The sequence below is a fragment of the Rattus norvegicus genome, chromosome 1 (genome assembly GCF_021556685.1).
Source record: "Rattus norvegicus strain SHRSP/BbbUtx chromosome 1, alternate assembly SHRSP_T2T, whole genome shotgun sequence".
NCBI lineage: Eukaryota > Metazoa > Chordata > Mammalia > Rodentia > Muridae > Rattus > Rattus norvegicus.
Window position 1 is genome coordinate 138,436,364 of NC_141534.1, and position 21,524 is coordinate 138,457,887.

Sequence of the window (21,524 nt, forward strand, 5' to 3'; positions counted from 1 at the left end):
TATATGTTTAATATCTCTTTTTTAATGTAATTCATATGCACAGAAATTATATACATAGATACAAAGATATGTGTTTGAATACATTGGTAACAGCAGGGCCTCAGACAGCTCACATTGAGCTATATCTCCCAGCTAATTTTTTTTCCTTTACATTTTGAAATAGGGTCTTACTAAGTTGGTTACCTTGGCCTCAAGCTCATCCTGTAGCCCATGGAGGGCTTGAATTTGCCATTCTCCCGCCTCAGCCCTCAGAGCATCTGGGGTTACAGGATACAACCTGGTTTGAGTAGTTTCGATGAATTGTGTTATAGTTCTTTAAATTCACTCCAGTCTTAAGCACTTATAGGCTGTGTTGAGTTATTGATGCATAACTGCTTCTATCATTCATTCATGTCTGACGTCATCCCCTTGATAGAATGGCTGAGTCATGGGGGTGGGTAATTTTAAGGTTTAAAGAAGCCTTACCTGGTTGGTTTCCTGAAATCCTTTAGTGATTCACATTTCCAGATTTACATTCCCAGTGAAGAAGGTTGTCTTTTTCCCTGCAATTTCCAGCTCAGGGAATTTTAGATTAGAGAAATAAGCTGGTGTCTCATACATTTGTGCTCTTGTAAACAGCCAATGAGCCTACTTTGTGAAATCAGACAAACTTAGACTCAGTTCCCCTTTCTGATATTCTGTGTCTGTATGAGTGCACATAATTACTTCATCTCTGTGAGTCCAGGGTTCTTCCTTAAAATAGATATCCAGACGATAAATGTATAAGACACATGTATGTGGCATGCTAAACCATTTTAATCCATGTAACTCTTTCAGACAGCATTTCAAGGCATCCCTTTTTGCCAGTTGGTGATGAAAATCCTTGGCCGGGTTTGTTGATCTTGTTTCTTAAATTAATTGGAGCGTTTATATTGTAACACAAGGTAAAGGAAGATAATGACCAGTCACAGTGTGCAAGGGCTGATTGCTTAACATTTGCCAGTTCACTTATCCTCTCAAGATACATGGAAGAGTTATCCTCATGTCAGCAATAAGTAACCCAAGACCAAGAATTCAAGTCACTTGTAAAAAAGCCAGTGGGTCAGTCCCTGATTTATCAGCTCACTACATTCTTAATCACCAAGACCATAACTAGATAAGGCATTTCTGTGCTCAGGGTTTCTGTTTTGGGTTAACTTTTCTGCCTGGTTGACTTGTCTTAGACTTGGTAATTAAAGACAATCCAGGCTGGCTGCAAACTTGTGTTCATAGGCTATAATTCTGGTGTTTTCTTTTGCTTTGTTTTGTTTCGTCTCCTATCCATTTCATCTTTTGCCTTCCAATTTTCCATAGCAATTGGGGTTTAGGCTACATAGACTGACATCTGAGGATCTTAGGAATTTTGTCTCTTACTACTCCTTTTCCATTCGTTCACTGAGGACTAAGTCCCTTCCCCAGTCATGCCTTTTGGCTTTTAGACTCACCCAGTTTAATAAGCATCACATGTTTGACCATAGGATTGGAATTGTTCACTGAGGCATGGTGGGCTTGTCAGTGGAGGCACAGCTGAACGCAATTAATACCCTTCTCAGAATCCACTGATATCCCATAGTTAAGCAAGAAGGGGTAGGAATACATGAGCCCCTCCCAGATCCCTAATTAACGATTTACAGAATCTAGTCTTGTGCCATTTGCAGACACTGCAGCTGCTCTGAGATCATGACTACATTGTCTATGTTACTTCTAGAAAGACAGGATTTCATGGCCCTTCTCCTCATCTTTAGACTCTTACCTTTTTTTTCTGCCCCCTCTTCTCCAATAGTCATTCAGAATGGAGGTGGTATGAACGACCTATATGGGCCTATACATGGAGACCCCTATTAATCATCCATCATCTCTATATTCAGAGAAGCTTCTCTTATTAAGGTTGGGACTACCGTTTTCTTTAGAAGGCATGTTAGTACCATGTCAATTCTAATAAACAGCAATGAAATCACCATGAGGAACGAAGATTCCCCCAGCTATGGGACTGTGAATTATGGAATGGGCCTTAAGTACAAATCAGAGTACAGTTGGTTACCACCATAACAGCCATGCCCCTACTGCACCAGTGGGAGCATCCTGCTTCACAGATTGGTATTACAGTCAATGGGGTTCAGAGCTGTATAGCGACATTAGTCAACAGGCTGCACGCTGCATATGGCTGGGAAGCAGGTAGAAAGCTTCCAGCTCAGTTCCTCCTTAATATATCCTGTAAGTAAAGTATGTAGGATCTTCAGCAATAAAGTCTTAGCAGATAGTCCTGATGGTAACTGGGAGGAATCAAAAAGAGCTTGCACACTTTTAAGTGTCCACTGTCTAATTTATCTTGAAATTATTGCCGTGCTTAGTGCAACGTTTTACCCTAACTCCTTAAGCAGCTGATGTTGTCTCTTCCCAAATCTTTTATCCTTTACACGGTGATGCCATGCTTCACATTTAGTTAATGTTAAATGATCTCTTGTTAGTGGGTCTATCCTTCAGTAAGGTTCTAGAATAACTTCACATAGACTTAAGACACAGACTTCTATTTGTTTCATGTTTCAGTCTTTGGTGTTTTTTAAGTTTTTATTTTTCTAATGAATACAGTTGATCTTGCTTTCTTAATATGTATCTCACTGACGTCTTATCCTGTTACTTATCAACTAACATTTATCAACCACGATTTATGTTTACAGGTATCCGAAATTATGAGATAACCCTCTTTTAAAATATGATTTTTTAGTTAAGATGTATGTAATGTTTTTCCCATATAATTTGAAATAGCCTGCATCTTGCCATCATACTGTTTTGCTTCAGAGTACATGGGGCCATGAGACCATGGACTAAAACTTCTGTACCAACAGCAAAAATAAGTGTTTCTTCCTTTCTTTGTCTATGGCATATATTTTGGTTACGATGCCAAATAAACAACTAATGTGACAGATAAATGATTGGACTACTGTGCCCATAGCCAGGAGCAGGAGTAGACTCTTTTCAAGTATCCCTTCCACATCTAGTGATGCTTCTAGGGAACATCTCACTTTTTAATACATCATTGGTACCAATTATACAATACCTTTACTAATGTGATGAGCCCTTCTTATATACAAGAAACACGCATTTTTCTATTTCTTAAATTTCTTCTTGCTATGATTTACTCTAATTAAAAGAAATAATATAATACATTTTTCAGCTTTTATGCTCATAGTGCATTTAAATAGTATTAGGAGTACTCATCTCCTTCGGATTTTTGAAACACAAGTAACATGGTATTTTCTTGAAAGCCAGAGAAGACAATCCATAGAAAAAAGGTTACAATCAATTGAAAAGTTTTCTAAAACTTTCCATAACTGATCATTTTCACTAAGTGGCATATTCACTCTCTGTTATCCAAAACCTTCTAATTATACTTTTAAAGGTAAGTTTCTTTGGTCTTATTTTACATATTATTTCTTCCAAGGGTGAGACAGCCTTATAGTTCCTTTGGAGAAAGTAAATATCTGTATAGCACTTGGGTCATCTCACATCTGCTTCTCCAGTTTGGCCTTCTCTCTTGGTCTCTCACTGAGAATTGGGGCTGGTATTCATAACCGCGTCTTGTTTATTGTGTCTCATTCTACCTGCATTTTTCTTTATCCCTGTAAGTAGTTTGTCAATTGTACTAATACTTTAGGGGGCAGTACTTGGACTTATCCTATCTACTGCCTCACTATTTTCCAGTGCTCTTTCTCATGTGTCTGTCTCCTTCTGCCTCAGTGCTGGTAGAGAACTCACAGCTTTACACATGCTGGGCAAGCATTCTGTCCCTGCGCTATGCTGGCTCAACCTTTATCAATTCTTCTCTAGTTTTCTTAGTCTTTCTCACTCCTTTTTATTGGGTTGTTAACTGAATTCCAAACTTTATGTTTAGTTACTAAACCGATCAAGGTACAAGTATGCTTTTGGCCACATGCTTAGTTTTATGTAGTGTTGTTGGAAGTTTTAAGAACCCACTAATTGCAGTCTTGCTATACATATTGACTAATTCAAAATTTTTCTTTCATAGCCAGGTTGTTTGATATTTCTTTGTTTCTTCTTTGCTAATATATAAATAGGAGATTTGAGCACCGTGGTGATACTAAAATTTCTGCCTCTTTGGACTCTACTGAGGTAGCCTGAACCATGTTAAGCAGGTATTGAAGTACAACATTTTCCAGTTTTATGCTTGGATAGACACATATCACACTGATACTTTTATTGTCTAAAATTTGAGAATTACACCTTGAATGTCTGAAATTTATCTCATAACATGCTTATAATATGCTCAGAAACTGTATGCTCTAAGGCATCAGGTGAAGGGCTCACTTTCAGCAGACCTTGCAGAATTGTTACTTTCAGTCTGTTTACACTTGGAGTTTTTATGTTTATTTGGGTTAATTTTTCAGTGCCAGGGTTGACAGAACATCAAATTCCCACTAAGTTATAGCTCTAATCCATGATTTTAAAAAAAATATTTAAAGCTGAATGGATGACATACATTTTTATTCTAATCTTATATTTTAAGAAATATTTCCTCTCAGAAATAAAATGTGAAGTCTTACACACACACAGGGCCATGTTTCCTACAATCAGAGTAGTAATTCATACGGTTTTGCACTCTTAGAGCATCCATTATGTATTGCATTTATGGCACGTGTCTCATGTATATCCACACACTACACTTTCCTGCTTCACATCACTGTTTTAGATGCCTCAAGGCAAAGTAAGATTTTACTTTGACTTAATGTCTTGTTATTTGATAGAAAAATTCATTGCAATCAAGATAAAGCATCCTGAGCACGTGACACACAGCCTAGTACTCACAGTGTTTTCATTTAGGACATTGGGAGAGCCCTACCAGGCGCTCTCACCCTCTCAGTCTGATGGAATTGGCCCAAAGCTAGACAGATTTGACCCAATAGTACCCATTATATATGACACACAGGGTTTAAATGATACCTGTGCCCTGATGCTAGGGCAGAACACAGCTAATTGGCTTTTCACCACATTTTACCTTTTTTTTTTTAAATTACTATGTATACTTGGAGAAATACCTAATAACAATTGAACGTTTTTCCTGAAAGGTGACAATTTAAGGGTCTGGAGAGATAGCTCAGTGGTTTAGATCATGCATTGCTCTTCCAGAAGACCAGTTTGGGTACCATAATTCAAGTCAGGTGGCCTACAACTGCAATTAGTTCTAAGTACCTATACATTTGGCACCTGTGGGCACATGAACACTATACATTGTTCCCTCATATATACATCCATATAAAAATTGTTTCTGTCACTCTACATGGGGACTTAAGTCTTGTTTCTATCCAATAATAGCCCAAGTGATGTATCCCTTTTTCCTTTTCATCTACCCTGTTCTCCAAGACTACATGGGTTGATTTATTGACCAAATCTATACTCCCAAAACAAATTCTGGCACCATTCCACTTCTAACTTCTATATTGATCCTAAACTTGTTAGTGTGATCTAAAAATAAACTATTATTTTACTTTACTGGCCAAAATTCCATCTTAACCTTAGAACACAGGAACAAACAAATGAAAACTTACGATTGGCCATGTCTCTTTCCTCATGCAAGCCCACTGCACATAAAACAACTTCATTGAAAATGCAAATAGAGATGTGTATGGTATTGGGGATAAGAGCACTGACTGCTCTTCCAGAGGTCCTGAGTTCAACTCCCAGCCACCACATGGTGGCTCACAACCATGTATAATGGGATTCAACGTCCTCTTCTGGTGTGTCTAAAGATAGCTACAGTGTACTCATATAAAGAAAAGAAAAGAAAAGAAAAGAAGAGAAGAGAAGAGAAGAGAAAAGAAAAGAAAAGAAAAGGAAAGGAAAGGAAAGAAAAGAAATTTTGTTCCATAAAGCTAATTTAGTGAAGCTGTTTGGAAGACAGCTCCTCACAGCACATACGTATGCCCCACCAAAACACTACATCTGAGACGGTATTTCTGGGTATAGGTTGCTTTGACCTGATGGGCTGGGCTTGCATAAGGTGAGGCAAGTTTGTTCCAAAATGCATTTCATTGAGCTGAGACAATAGAGTTATTTTCATTTGGGGATATTAGAAAATGATAATAAAAGTATATATTATTAGAAAATATGAGTCAATATGTAATTTTAGCTGTAGTAGTGTTTCTTTTATCGACGTGTGTGGCTTTCTGTTTTATGTATGACTGTTCAAAGTTTCAACATGCTCTTGGTGGCTATTTTCTTTAATGGGTAATTAGGATCCTTTCCTAGCTCTGTGGATTAAGTGGGAAGTCTCTTTTTCAGCTATTAAGATGGCTATACCTGTTTTCTTCAGTTGTAGATCACAGGATTTGTATATGGGTGCTCTTGATAATTAACTTCTCTTTGAGTATCTTTCAGAGTATGTTCTAGTGCTGTGAACCCTAGTCATTAGGCATGAAGCTTCTAGTTAGGCACCAGCTTTAATGTTTTCAATGACACGAGGAAGTGCTTTATTCAGCAACAGGGTATTACCATTAGGTTGTGGAGAGTAACTAAGAGCTTGGGTTGTTTGGGGGTTTCCGTACAGCCCCATTGACCAGTAACTCAGAAAGACGTAACCCATCCTTTACAGTGAAGATTTTATTTGGTAACAAAAGATGTCTAGTTGGGACACTCTCTCCCCTATTATTTGGTAGCCTCATTTGGATTCGTTTCCTATTACTACATATTTTAGGAAGTTTCTACAATAGTAGGTTTCCATACAGTTTTTCAAAGGACATTTGGTATCAGTTGTCTGCCCTATGTCTCCTCCTTTAACCTTATCTCTAAATCTCCCCTCTATTTAGCCTTCCTATTCTAGTTTCCCCTTTCTTGTCCACAGGAATAAATTCTTTTTTCCATCCTTTGAAGATCCTCTTCTCTCTACAGTCGCTTATTAAGTATCTAATCTCTGTGGTAACTCAGATCCGAGCACATGTGTTGAAAGCTTAAAAGATAAGATCCACATAGCATACATATTTGTCTTTTGAGGTCTGGGTTACATCACTCATGATTTTTTTTCTAGCTCCATCTATTTACCTGTGAATTCTTCATTCTGAACAGCTGTATAATTTCCCACTGTGTAAATATACTACATTTCATTATCCATTCATCTGTTGATGGATATCTAGGCTATTTCATTTCTGGCTATTATGAATAGAATAGCAATGAATATGGTTGAGCAAGTGTCTCTGTAGTAGAATGTAGAGTCCTTTGGATATATGCAAGATTGTTATATCTGAATCTTGAAGTAGATCTATTCCTAACTTCTGAGAAAATGCCACATCAATGATTTTTACAGAGGCTATACAAGTTTGCACTCCCACTAGCAATGGAGGAGTGTTCTACATGCAGCCATTCAGTTTGAACTGAACCATTTCTTGAATGGCTGTCTTTTCTCAAGTATGAATTTTGGAGCTTTTTGTGTTTAAAAATCAGTTATCCTTAGGTGTCTGGTCCCATGTCTAGAGCTTATATTTAATTTTACTGATCAATATATTTCTTGTCTTGCCAATACTATGCTGGTTTTATTACTATGACTCTAAGTACAACTTAAAATTTAGAATATGATACAGCATATTCTTATGATTGAGGATTATTTAAGCTATTCTGCTACTCTGTGTGTGTGTGTGTGTGAGTGTGTATATGCACATGCTTTCTATATGAAATTGAAGATTGGCTTTTCTACTTCTGTGAAGAGTTGTACTAAAATTTTGCTGGAGATTGTAATGAATCTGCAGATTTCTTTTGGTAGGATGGCTGTTTGAGATTATTAATCCTACCCATCTATGAGCAGGGATGCACACTTCTGCTGTCTTTTTCATTTTCCTTCTTAAAGGTCTTGAAGTCTCTATTATACAAGCCATTCTCTTGCTTGGCTAAGAGTCCTTTCAAGATTTTGAGATGTGTATCTGTTGAGACTTAATTTGTGTCCTAGTATGTGATTCCATGTGCTTCTAGGAAGAAAGAGTTTGTGTGTGTGTGTGGGGGGTATGTATTTGAGTGACATGGTCTGTAGATGTCTGCTAGGTCCATTTGATTGATGAAATGATTTAACTCTAGCATTTGCTGGGTCTAGTAGTCTGGGCTGCCATCTTTGTGTCCAGGCCCTCTGGCTCCCAGGGTCTCCCAGGTTAGTTAGGGAGCTACCTTTCTATGATACTGCTTTACATTGTATCATTTACTATCCTTTTTATCTTCTTAATTTTATTGTTATTATTAGTTTGTATTATGAGTAACTTCTTTTTTGGTCCTGTATATTTTGAATTCTGTATATTCTTTGTACCTTCATAAGTTATCTCCTTCTTAATATTGGGAAATTTTCTTCTATAATTATGTTAAAAATATTTTCAGGCAGAGTTCCCAAAGAGTGTAGGCAGGGTAGGCGGAGGGGTTCCTGCAGGCTGGCTGCTATAACATCAAGAGTAAATCTGGAGATATTAGGATGGGGAACAGTAATGATAGTTAAAATCTCCTACCTGGTCCTAGCCCAGTGTGGCTGTAACTGTCGTTGGTGGAGAAAGGTGTCGCTGATGAAAAGTGTTTCTGTGGATCAGAGGCTGACACAAAATAATGGAGATGGGCTAGAAAAGAAACACTGATTTTCTTTTCATTGATGAGAAAATAAGCATATGCAAGGATATCTTTTTGACTTTGAATATTTTATTCTAATACACATTGAATACATATTAGAATATTCACCTTTAAATATATGAATATATATTAGAATATATGTGCCTCAAACAATTCATCAACACTGATGATTATAATTTTAATTTATTAATTTTTAATTTTGCTTGACTTTATGTGTATGGTAATTTGCCTGTATTATGTCTATGTATTATATTCAAACCTGGTGCTCACACAGACCAGAAGAGAATATCAGATTGCCTGAGAGTGGGCTAACAGATGATTGTGAACCACTATGTGAGTACAAGGGAAAAAACTGGATCTCTGGGAGAGGAGAGTGCTTTGCCCCCACTGAGCCATCTCTCCAGCCCCAGTGTTTGAACTATTAAATTGCCCATTCTCCAGATAGTACTTTCACCCTGGTTGCAAAAGCCCCCGTGCATATGAGGGCAGCGGGAGATAGGTTAATGTTGAAATTACATTTTAATTTCAAAAAGAAAAACACGGAATCAAAATTAAAAAATAAATCCTGTAGTTGAGTTTAGCACAGCCCTTTTATTCAATAGTTTAAATGTACTTCAGCAGCAGACACAAGCACATTACCACTGAGTAAAATGCAAAGTTGAGGCAAAGTCTCTACCTTAGACTTGGGTAGTTTTTAATTCACTGTGCCTTACCTCACTAAGCTGGCTAGTTTTATGTCAACCTGACAGGAGCTAGAGTTATTTGGGAAGAGGGAATCTTAGTTGATAAAATGCCTCCACCAGGCTAACTCCTTGGCAACCCTGCAGTGCATTTTCTTCCTTAGTGAAGGATGTGTGCTGGCCCACCTCTCTGTCAGTGGTGCCATCCCTGAGCTGGTAGTTCTGGGTGCTCTAAGGGATTGGCTGAGCAAGCCAGTAGAAAGTACTTCCTCCCTGGATTCTTCTCCAGTTCTTGTCTCCAGCTTCCTGCCCTGTTTGAGCTAATCCCTCAGTGATGGACTGTCAATGTGGAGCTGCAAGCCAATAAACTCTTTCCTGCAAGTTACTTTTGCTCATGATTTTTTGTCCTACCATTAGAATCCCAAAGTAAGATGCCATTAAATGGTAAGTGAACTTTAGCCCTTGACGTAGGTAAGAGAAGAAAACTGCATGAAAATACCCACATTCAATAATTAATATGCTGCTCATTATAAAATTTCTTAAATATAAAATAAATTTGATACCTTTGTAGTATGAAGCATTGAATCTAGGACTTCTATCAGGCTAGGCAAATGTTCCACTACTGAGTTCTAGCCCTAGGTTTCCTTTTGTGCTAAGTTAAGATCTCCTTTATTGGGGTTGGGGATTTAGCTCAGTGGTAGAGCGCTTGCCTAGCAAGCGCAAGGCCCTGGGTTTGGTCCCCAGCTCCGAAAAAAAGAAAAAAAAGAAGAAAAAAATATCTCCTTTATTATCCAGACTGGCAATGACTGACTCTACATCCTAAATAGGTCTTGAACTTGTGCTTCCCCTGCCTGAGCCTACGTTTCTGGGATTATGGATTGTGCTACCAGATCAAGACACAACAATATATCAGTGAATGAAATTTTTATTCTCTTATAAAGTAAATAAGAAGTAGCACTGACTCCCTTTTCTTGATTCTTTCACATAATTTGAAAAAAAAACAAACAAACAGGAATCAGCCCTTTTCCTAAGAAATATAAAATATAAACACTGAGACTCATGGAGATTCATTTCATGGAGGTTTAACAGATCTTCTGGGATGTTCTCACCCTGTGGTCCTAGTGGGCTGTTTGCTTTAGAGTCACTGTTTTTGTCAAATCTCACGCTTGATTCCTGCTACTAGACATATCAAATGTCCCTCTACCCTTCCAACTGTTGTTTTGGGCCCTACTTGTTCCTGCTTCATGGTCTTTCTTCTGTATTGTTCTTCCAGTGTTGTTCTTGCTCATTGACCAGTCACAGTCAAAACATTACTCCTTCCCAAGCCAGTTCAAAGCCCTGCTTCCTAATGTCTTCTCTTCCATCCCTCAGAGCATCTTGTTCCTTTGCTGTGGTTTTCTGTGGGACTTTTGGTTTTCTGTGCCTATTGGACATATATCTCCCAAGATTTTCTATGTCTCTCCTGTCATGTCTTTCTTGCCGATCACATCACAGTTGTGCCAACACAGCCTTAGCCTTCCTTGTGGCATGATGCTTGATGGGTGCTCCCTATGACTGTCTAAGAAATTCTGAGGAGCTCGGACTCCAAGAGGAGGCTGTCGATGTTAAAAATCTTGCTTACTGCCAGCTACAGTACAGGATCCTTTCTGGGCTTTTGTTTCCTAACTTTCCAATTGCCAAAAATAACTATGTAAGACTAAGTTGTTCGAAAATGAATGACTTAGCATATTAACTGCACTGCTTTTCTCAGCGTGGAACCCTCAAGGAACATAAACTAAAGAAAAAATAGAGCTAAAGCTTTAAACAAACCCTTCCAAACACAGTTCAGTATTATTTGATAATAGAACCAAAATTAAATAATTATTGGATTATGAATTTCAATTATAATGAGAGTCGTGACATTTAAAAATCGCACTTATAATCTACGTTCTATTAGGAAATAAATTAATTTGAAAAGGTCAGTTTGTTGCAGGTAGACCACCTGATGTCAAGAAGACAGAGATCTACTCTAGGATTTGGTCATTTTCCTAATCTGTCAGTCAAGGAATTAGAAGTTAATGTGAGTCAAATCAGTTGTATGGAATAGCAGCAGCAGAGCCCGCCACTCATGCCATGGAGTGTCCCCAGGACAACTAAGAGGATTATAGTCTGGTCAGGCTTTTCTGTAAGCAGAGCCTGCTAAACTGGGGCTTTCCCCTGATTGTATCACATGCTATTTGTATTGAAAAGAAACAAATAATATGTCTTGCAAGTTTTATGTCAACTCTATACAAACTACAGTCATCTGTGAAGAGGAACCTCATTTGAGATAATACCCAACCAGATTCTTGATTAATGATTGATGTGGGAGGGGCCAGCTCACTATACCAATGTCATCCTGAGGCTGGTAGTCCTGGGTACTCTAAGAAAGAAGGTTGAGTAAACCATGAGGAGCAAGCCAGTAAGCAGCACCTTTTTGTGGCTTCTGCTCTAGTTCCTGTCTCCAGGCTCCTACTTTGAGTTTCTGCTCCCATTTTCCTTAGCAATGGACCAAAATGCAGAACTGTAGAATGAAATAAACACTCTCCCCAATCCATTTGCTTTTGGTGATGGTGTTTTACCACAGCTATAGAAACCCTAAGACATGATGTAAACCTGCGGTTCCCCATCCCTTACCAACTCACCGAATAAAAGTTGAAATCCTTTATAGTCCTTGGTTCTTGACTTGCAGGGCACTATAAGACATACCTCTGCCCTTCCCTACCTGTGGGTCACTCCCTATTCTATAGGCCACTGTCTCTGTCCCCTCCATTCCACTGACAGTATCTTCCTAGCTGTCCCTGGATGTTGACAGGTAAAGTTTTTCCTCTGAGCCTTTAAGCATAATTGTCTTCTGCCTCCAAGTTTCCCAAATACTCACATTGATTGCCCTGTCATCTCCTTGAGTTGCTGGTTGAATGTTCCCTTTCCTGTGCACCCCTCACTGCCTGCCACACAGCCTTGGAGAACTTATCTCTGCTTCCCTATATTCTTGGTGGCCCAGTGTTGTGTTCTTGTCATGTAACATTGTATATTGATTTTATTTTCATTTTCTTTCTGTATCCTTGTAGCATATAAAGCATGAAATAAGCTACAAGGGAGGAGGAAGGTTTTTTTGGGGGCCAGAACTAGAGCACTGCATGCTAAAATTGCCAGCCACCCAGTGATAATTCATCCATGTTTGTTAATCAAATAAATGAACAATTGAATCTGAGGCAGATTGTTCCCATCATGCAAACTTGGACTGTGGTATTTGATTTGTGTTTAAAACAGGAATTAAGTAAGATGTGTCTTTCCCTGATTTTATAGATGGGGAGGGATATTTTGAGAAAATAATATGTTATTTTAGTCAACTGTTGTGACCATCAGGAGTCCATGTCCCTTCAGGCTCTTTGTCAATGTCTAGGGACATCTTTAGTCTTCACAACAGCAGAGACAGACAAGTGCTACTGTCACCAAGACAAGCCAGAAATCTTCTGGGTACCCAAATATGCACAGGAAATCCCCATTTAGCACACAAATGTCCTGACTCCAAATGTCAACAGCCTTAGGATTAGGTCATCCTCATGTAGCTACATGTCCTGTCTAAGATCTTCTGAGGAGGGACTGAAGGAGAAACAAAGGCACAGTGGTCTTGAGGGGCTGAAGTGAGTAAGCAAAGCCAGTATACAAAAGTTTTATGAACAAAGAGAAAAGATCAAGAGTTTCTAAACTCCTCAAGTATAGTCACAGGACTAGGAATAAATATATATATATATATATTTCAGATTTATCCATTAAAAAGTGTAAAGGGGAAGAGGGAGGAAAGAGAGAGTGAATAGGGAGACACAGAAGGAGAGAGAGGAAGAGACAGGAAGGAGTGAGGCAGAGAGAGGAGAGAGAGGAGAGAAAGGAGAGAAAAAGGAAACAGAGATGGTGCACATACATGCACACTGAATTGTAAGGGATGATTTGGCTTTCTATCACGTCTCTTTAGACTTCGTTTAAAGTGTGTCCCATATTCCTGCTGCATGTATTCTTCCAGGAGTATCTGACAAAGTTGTAATAAAAAAGGGGGGAATTCCCAATTGTCATCTCCTCTCCATGAGCACTGCTGTCTGCCATGGAGGGCTCCGAGCATTTGGCAGGGGCCGGCTGCAGCCGCCAGCAGCTGCTGCATGCATTTTCTTGGAGGAGCATCAGGGATATGAGAACTTAGGGAGAAATTAACCAAATGATCAAAAGCAGATGAAAAGATATTAAGAGGTACAGTGTTCCCTTCCCTGTAAACATTATGTGAGTAAGATGAAGCTTGTGGCTAGATCACAGAGCACACAACTCACCAAAATGTACAAATGGCTTAGTACCAATAACAGCTATGAGGGAAGAGATAAATGTCCATATTTTGGTGAAGCCATAATGACATCATACACCAATTGTACAAAGCCGAAATGCCTGCCTCGATCCAGTTCATTGAACACATATTAATGTACAATCAATAGGGAAAAAGTAGATGCTAATAGTTTTAATTAATTAATTAATGGGCAATTTGCTGGCCACTCCTCCCGCTTCACTCTTGTAAGCACTCTGGGGTGCTTTCTCTACTGTCTTTTATAACTATTTAGTCGTTCTGGTTTTCATCTTTCCTGACCCTACCTAGATTATTGAAATCCTCTTGATTTTCCAAGGGAGTTTTTTTTTCTTCCACAAAGTATTTCATTTTAATATTTCAATATTCTAGAGCAGATATAACAGAGAGAAGTTGGGGGGAAATGGTCTTTAGGAAACATGAGCATAGTGATCAACAATGAATCTTTAACAAAATGGGCATGGAAGAAGTAAGAAGAAATGCGCAAGTGTTCCTCGTTACTCTGCAGGAACTCTGACCGTTGAATTGGATTCCTCGAGGTCAGACAGAAAGTGCCAGTCTGAGGTGGAATGAGGTCTGAGAGGCAAAGATTGGCCAAAATGTCTGGTGATTGAATAAGTATTAAACCAACACACAGAAGGCTATAACTCCTTATATCTAAAATATAAAGATAAATATTACTTTCCACAGAAGCTCCAAAACTGACAAATATTAAGTGAGTCTACACTATACACACTCCGACTTACAAATTGTTGATTAATACGGAAGACTTACAGACAGCAAGGGGATGGCAACTTTCCCAAGAAAGTCCGGGGCCTTGTCTCCGTCCTCATCAAACACTGTCACTTCCAACACATCATGGATATCTTTAATAGGGCTGAAAGTGAAGAGATCAGGTATTATACACAAAAACACACGAGTGACGTTCGCTCCATGAAGATCTGAAAACACTTGCACTAATTAAGTCTGTGTGTCCTCGGAGTATAAAACTATCATTTAATTAAACTCCAAAAATTAAATCAAACTGACTGTATTCCCAGATCATCCATCATGGAAGATTCAGACGTGCACGTGGTGAAAGAAGTTAACTTTCCTACTGTGGCATTTTCCACACATGTGTGCACTCAAGGGTAACACTTTTAAAGAATGAGAATGGAAGAAAGAGAGAGAGAGAGAGAGAGAGAGAGAGAGAGAGAAAGAGAGAAAGAAAGAAAGAATTAAATAAAGACAGGTTGGGGATTTAGCTCAGTTGGAGAGCGCTTGCTTAGCAAGTACAAGGTCCTGGGTTCTTCCCTCTGCTCTGGGAGCAAAAAAGAAAGAAAAAGGAAGGCAGGAAGGAAGGAAAGAAGGAAGGAAGGAAAGAATGAATAGAGAAGAAAAGAGAAGAGAGAAATCAGAGGGGAAAGGAACAGGGTTGCAAAGTTACTCTGAACTGAGAAAAGCAATAAATTAAGTAAGTAAGTAAATAAATAAATAAAATCACCTTGAAAATTAAGAAAACAATATGATGGGCTATAGAGTGGTCAGAAGACTTAGTGCTCTTGCAGAGGACCAGATTCAGTTCCCAGCACCTACCCAGTAGTTCCCAAGTGCTTGTAACTCCAAATCTAGGGGATTCCAAACCTTTTTCTGGCTCCTGTGGTCTTTTGAATGCAAATATGGTACACATAAGCCCCTACTGGTGTCTACATGTATAAAAATAAATCATCAGCAAATAAATATTTTTAAAAATGGTTTTAAGAAAATGTAGCAAAAATCATTATTTGCTGAAGTCAGTATGAGTCCATTTTAATTAAAACATAAGGTATAAGCTACCAAAAGTCACATCCACAGCTTTAAAAATACATTTTTTATACTGAACAGAATCCAACCACTATAGACAATGAAAATAGAGTCACAGCTATTGTCAGAACCGCTTGTATCTGGCAGTTTGCTGCTGTCTCTAGCTGATCCACTTCCCTTAGACCTTCGTGGGACCACCTAGGAACACCACCAATTACACTGGAGGCAAGCTAGACTTTCACTCACAAGCACAGACTAGGAGGTCAGTTTTGTGGGGGCAATGTAACATTAACTCACCTAAAACCAATAGAGGTCTCCTCATCACAGTCACACATTGACATTTAAGGCAAAGTAGGAAACTAGATATACTCAGATGCCTAAAAGCCCAAGTTTGATGAATCACATAGGGCAGGTCGAAGGAGACAGCCACTTCAATAGAAGAGAATGTAAGAAGCCTTTGGGGGTCTTTAAAGATTTGTGGATAATCTGTATTTTCCAAAAGACTCTGGCAGACTACAAACCTCCATGCATTTAAGATAGTATCATAACATGTAAGTGCTTAGAATTTAAGACAGGACTCCATTTGTAACTTTTCTTAACCCAGAAATAGATTAGTCTGGACATCTAGAAGCTCCCATCTATCTGCAGATTAATTTAGTCACTAAAAGATCTACTTTATAAATGTCTCCTAACAGTCCCTTACAGTTCCAAATGGTCTCTTCTATTATTAAGCCGTACTATAAAATGAAAGGATAAAAGGTTTTTGGAAGAAAAAAACAATAAAATTTGCTCTTTGCACATAAAAATGGGTAGAAAGTTCCCCTCAAGAGCCCCCAGCCTGCCCCATCCACATCAGAGATAATTGCTCTGTAACTTAAAGCTGCTCCAAGGATCCAGGGCATGACACACTTACAATGTAAAAACTTTGTTCCACTCAGGATTGAGGTTTTTGTAAATGGTATGTGTCTGAAGTCGGTCATTGCCCAACTCCAATAGGCAGAAAGGATCGCTCTTCCCTGGAAAGAGAACACAGACACCCATCAAAGACAAACGTCCCAAAGAGACACTGCAAATTGAGCGAAAGCTCTGTGCTTTCACAATGAAACTGTGAAAGGGGAGAGAAAGCAGAGGGAGGGGAAACAGCTCTCCCAGCAGGCTTGCTGGATCCACATTTGAGAATTCAGGAAGGTAGGAAAGCCCAGGAATGTCCAGCCTTTAAGTTATTGAGGGATCCACACTGATGAACAAGATGAATTGCCGCGCTGAGGAGCAAGGATCACAATTCTCACAGAAGGGGGCACTGGGTCTTCCCGTAGAATAGTAGTCCTCACTTCCCTGTTTGTCTTTAAAATGAACTCAACAGCAAAATAAAATAACCCAATTAAAAAACAGTGAAAGACTTTAAAAGGCATACAAAGCACCACGTGAAAACTTATTTGACATCACTCATCTTCAGAAAAACGTTAATCAAAGCCACAGTGATATATCATCTAACCTCAGTTACAACACCTATTACCAAACAGGCAACAGTAGGGTTAGAGATGTACTCAGTGGGAGAGCAACTACCACAGGTAAGGCTCTGTGTTTGATTTGCCATAGTTCAAGAAAACAGAGACAAAGATGAAAATAACAAAGACCATACATATCTGAGGAAAAGGAAGTCTTAGGCACTGTTAGTGGGATGATCAGTTAGTAAACCCAGCATGGAAAAACATGGTTGCTTTAACAGTTGTACATGGATAGCAATTCCACTTTCACTTATACAATCCAAGGGAAATGGTTTCAGCCTCTAGAGTGTTGTGTGGATCACAGCGTTCCTTATAGTGGCCAAAGATGAAGACAACATAGGTGTCCATCACTTGACATGTAGACAACAGAATTCTACCGAGGTGTAAAGAGGACTCAAATATAAAGAAGGTTAAATCATGTCATTTGTAGTAACACAGATGAGCCTGTAGGGCAATATGTTATGAAGTCACAGAAAAACAGATACTGCGAAGTCTCACCCACATACAGTACAGGCAGAATTAAGTAGACTTGGAGCTGGAGAGCTGGCTCATCGGTTACGAGCATTAGCTACTTTTGCAAAGGACCCTAGTTCAATCCTCAGTGCCATGGCAGCTTACAACCATATCCAGTTCCAGGATATCTAATGCCATTTTCTGGCCTACACAGGTACCAGGCAAGTGGTGCAAAGACATATTGCAGGGGGAGAAAAAAATATATATATACATACATATATATATATATATATATATATATATATATATATATATATATATACCAGGCAGAAGCACAATGAACGAGTAGTTACAAGATGCTAGAAAGGAAAATGAAGGGGTAGATATGCACAAGTGCAAGGTTACGATTGGATGAATGCTGGTGTTCTCTTGTACGATATGGTGACTATAGCTAATAAAACTACATAAATTCTTTTGAAAGAGCTAGTGGAAAGGATTTGGGATCCTCTTATCCAAAGCAGTGCTGCCATATGAAGTAGAAGGCATGGAACATATGCTGAGTAATTTAGGGCACTACGATCAAAACAAAAACAGAAACACCACTCTGTGACACCGAGAACATATGCCAGTTAAAAGCAATGTATTAAACATTGAACACTGTTAACCTCTCTAAACTTTCTTTAGGTTAATACAGATAATCGCTCTCCTATTCTTCGAGACCAATGAAAATATTGACTTCCATGAGGTTGTGAAAGGACATACAAAGAAATATGTAGAACTAAACCTCTGCCCTGAGTGAATAAATAGGCATGACCTACATTTTCATAGGTGACTGTGTATGCTAAAGTATGTGATGCTATGAAAAATAAAAAAATATTATTTAGTAAGTAAGGTTAGAGCTTATTTTTCACTTAGAAATTTTACCCCACAGGGTTTGAAGTCACAAAGACCTGAGATTTGGTCACAAGAACTCATAAAAACGTGGACAAAACGGGATACAGAGGCTAGAGGAGCCCTGGAAGGTTTTGGGCCACTGGACTATATAGTGAAAAAAAACATACAGAGACACACACATACAATACACACAACACATGCACATACACTTACACACAAACAATACAGCCACAATACACACAATATATACAGACACATACACACGGACACACAAACAATACACAGTCACACAGGGACACCCAACACGGAGAGACACAGACAGACATACAGACACAACCACACACAGGTACACACATACACAGAAACACAGAGATACATACAACACACAGTCATATAGACACACGTGACACATGCAAACACACACAGTACAGTCACACAGGAACATACAACACACACAGATACACACACAAAGTCTAAAACAATGTGGAAGGAGACGACTAACACTTGGCGTTGTCTTGTGACTCTCATACACCAGTGTGGCATGTGGGTGTACTTATACATAGATAGGCAGGTCCTACGGAACAGGCACATGCACATGTGCATGCTCCCAAAATTAACTCACTTTTTCTCACATCTCACCTTCCCTTTTTTTCACCCCATCTCCCACTATCTTCCAAATGCACACACATAAGATGCGAGGACACCTCCAATCCAAAATCAGCTTGGCAGTCTCCAAGTAAAACCCTATTACCTTCCATTGGGCTTGGCAGGGAAGCTTAGGATTTAATTTGTCAGGGGAAGAAAGACAGACTACAGAGTATCCATATGACATTAGAAGGGCACTCAGGGCTTAAATACAGATATCCATCTAAGAAGTAGGCAGGGTCTACCACACAGCATGCTTAGGCCTCCTGATCTCTTAGCCAACCTTCAAGTTGCTGAACTTACATTAATTCTCTTAATAAATAACCAGGAATGCTAAGGACCTGGATATTCATATAGAGTTTAACTTGTCCCAGAGCTTGCACATGGGTAAGATTAAAACTTAAAAAAAAAAAGGATAAAATGTAGAAGGGTGGGTAAGGGTTAATAGTATACAGGAGATCCCCATTACACTGATTCATGGCCTGGAAACTCAGGAGCCTGGAAGCTTCTGAAAGCCAATTCCATATCCCATTGCCCGTACACCGATGGAGTCATGGGTATAAATGGAAGAAATAGGGTGCCCAGCTGTGAACAATGGGAAAATCCTGATCCCCTTCACAGAAATGTAATAAATTAATATCATAGCCCTCTGATTCCTGAGAAACCAATGTAGAAAACCAGGCTAAAACAATATATACACTGTGGACCAAAAGCACACAGGCTGTAGATGATTAGATAGTGGTAACATTCTCAATCATTGCACACATGCGATAGATGATTTCTCCCAGAGAAAAGCCTGGATTGCCTCTGATTTCCTGGGATCCTGGCCTGGAGAAGCCATTCTTGTCCCCAAACCCTGACTGCAGGTATTCCTGTTAACAATTCTGGCTTTTAGAATGCCATGAATGAATGTGTCTTCCGCCTGTTCTCTAAGCATGTGCTGCAAGACAGGCCAAATGGCAAGGATCGAGAAACCCACCAGCACACAGTCCCGTTAACTTCCGGTCAGGTTCCCCTGGCAAAGTCTTCTAGAGAAGAAGTACAAGAGGAACCTGTTGTGGCAGAAAGGAGGGCCCGTCCTCAGCACGGACTGTGAGGAAAACACCGGCTCTGACTGCAATACCCAGGAGCAGCAGCAGACCCCCCTCCCCAACCTGAGCTGGAACAGCTACGAGCTACTTAACCGTTTGTCAGACTATTAGTAGGTGTCAGCACTGCTCCTCCAGAGACAGCAGCATGACATGCCATCAGCAGTGGCTCTGGGGAAAGCACCTGACACTTTTAATGAAAGCCCTGGGGTTGGTACACAGCAGGGCAGAGACAGTGCAGTCCTGCAGAGGCACAGGTGGGCTCGAGCTGTGCCCAGCTCTCCTGAGCAGGCCCGTGCCTAGCTGTCCTAGCTAATGAGGAGCACACTCCTCTCCAGAACCCAGAAACTTCAGTTACGTGTCTCGGAGGAACCTACTGCACCAACTCTCTGAAGATAATTCCGTCAAAGCTCATTAAAATGCTGCATTTATTAATATTATGGCATAAACAGGCAGAGGGAAGAGGAAACAAAGACCTGACTGTTGCTTATAGAGTAATTTGTAGACACTTTGGAGATTAGTTTCTTTTTCTTACAAGGTCTCATAGAAACGGATTCCCCAAGATTTAAATGATGAATATTTGTATTGAGGACAATGTTCTGTCATAAGATTTGACCATCCAGGCTGGAGAGATGGCTCAGCGGTTAAGAGCACCCGACTGCTCTTCCAGAGGTCATGAGTTCAATTCCCAGCAACCACATGGTGGCTCACAACCATCTGTAAAGAGATCTGATGCCCTCTTCTGGTGTATCTGAAGACAGCTACAGTGTACTTATATATAATAAATGATTAAATCTTTAAAAAAAAAAAAAAGATTTGACCATCCAACTGCTAACCAATGATACTAAAGAATAATGGCAGGCCAACTGAAAATGTGGACATCCTTGAGAGCATTTTACTGCACCCATTTTGCTGTCAAGCTTCTAGACTACCTCTAGTATAAGCAGATGCATATCATCCTGACACACGACTTTAGTGGTTCAGGTTCCTATGAGGTACCCCTCAATAACTCTTACTTTAAATTTAATTTTCACTTATATTCCTTAAATAGCAAGTAACAATTTTGCATTTTGATAGTTTAATCTTTATTTGGATGCACCCAATGTCATATATTGGTACTCTGGAAGTGATATCAGTCATTGGAACACTATTTCCTGAACCTTCTACTCTATTCTTAACACTGACAAAGACAGACAGGCAAAGCTCACCCAAGCCTCTACCTGGAAGGGTCCTCCTCAAAGGAAGGAATTTTGTAGGAGAAATAAATGGATCCTTCCTGAGGTGTTGTGGACAAATTCATCAGGACGGTGTTAATTTACACACACATACAGTTGGCCTATCCTACCTAATGGTTCTAACAAGCATGAATCATATGATATATAATTATTCTTATGAGAGTTTCACCTGTTTCAATAGAGATAGTTCTGTTACCATTTATATCTTCCTCCCATTCATGATTAGTTATGTAATGCACATGGGAGAA

At 39.3% G+C, this 21,524-nt stretch overlaps 1 protein-coding gene across 3 annotated transcripts in view; it reads right to left on the minus strand.

The window, feature by feature from the left end:
* Positions 1-21,524, minus strand: part of Mctp2 (multiple C2 and transmembrane domain containing 2) — a 232,795-nt gene that overhangs the window by 91,896 nt on the left and 119,375 nt on the right. For all 3 annotated transcript variants that reach the window (XM_087557430.1, XM_087557433.1, NM_001191625.2), the window contains 2 exon segments: positions 16,367-16,469; positions 14,446-14,548 (listed from right to left, as the gene is read on the minus strand). In XM_087557430.1, coding sequence (XP_087413556.1) covers positions 14,446-14,548; positions 16,367-16,469 — 206 coding nt within the window.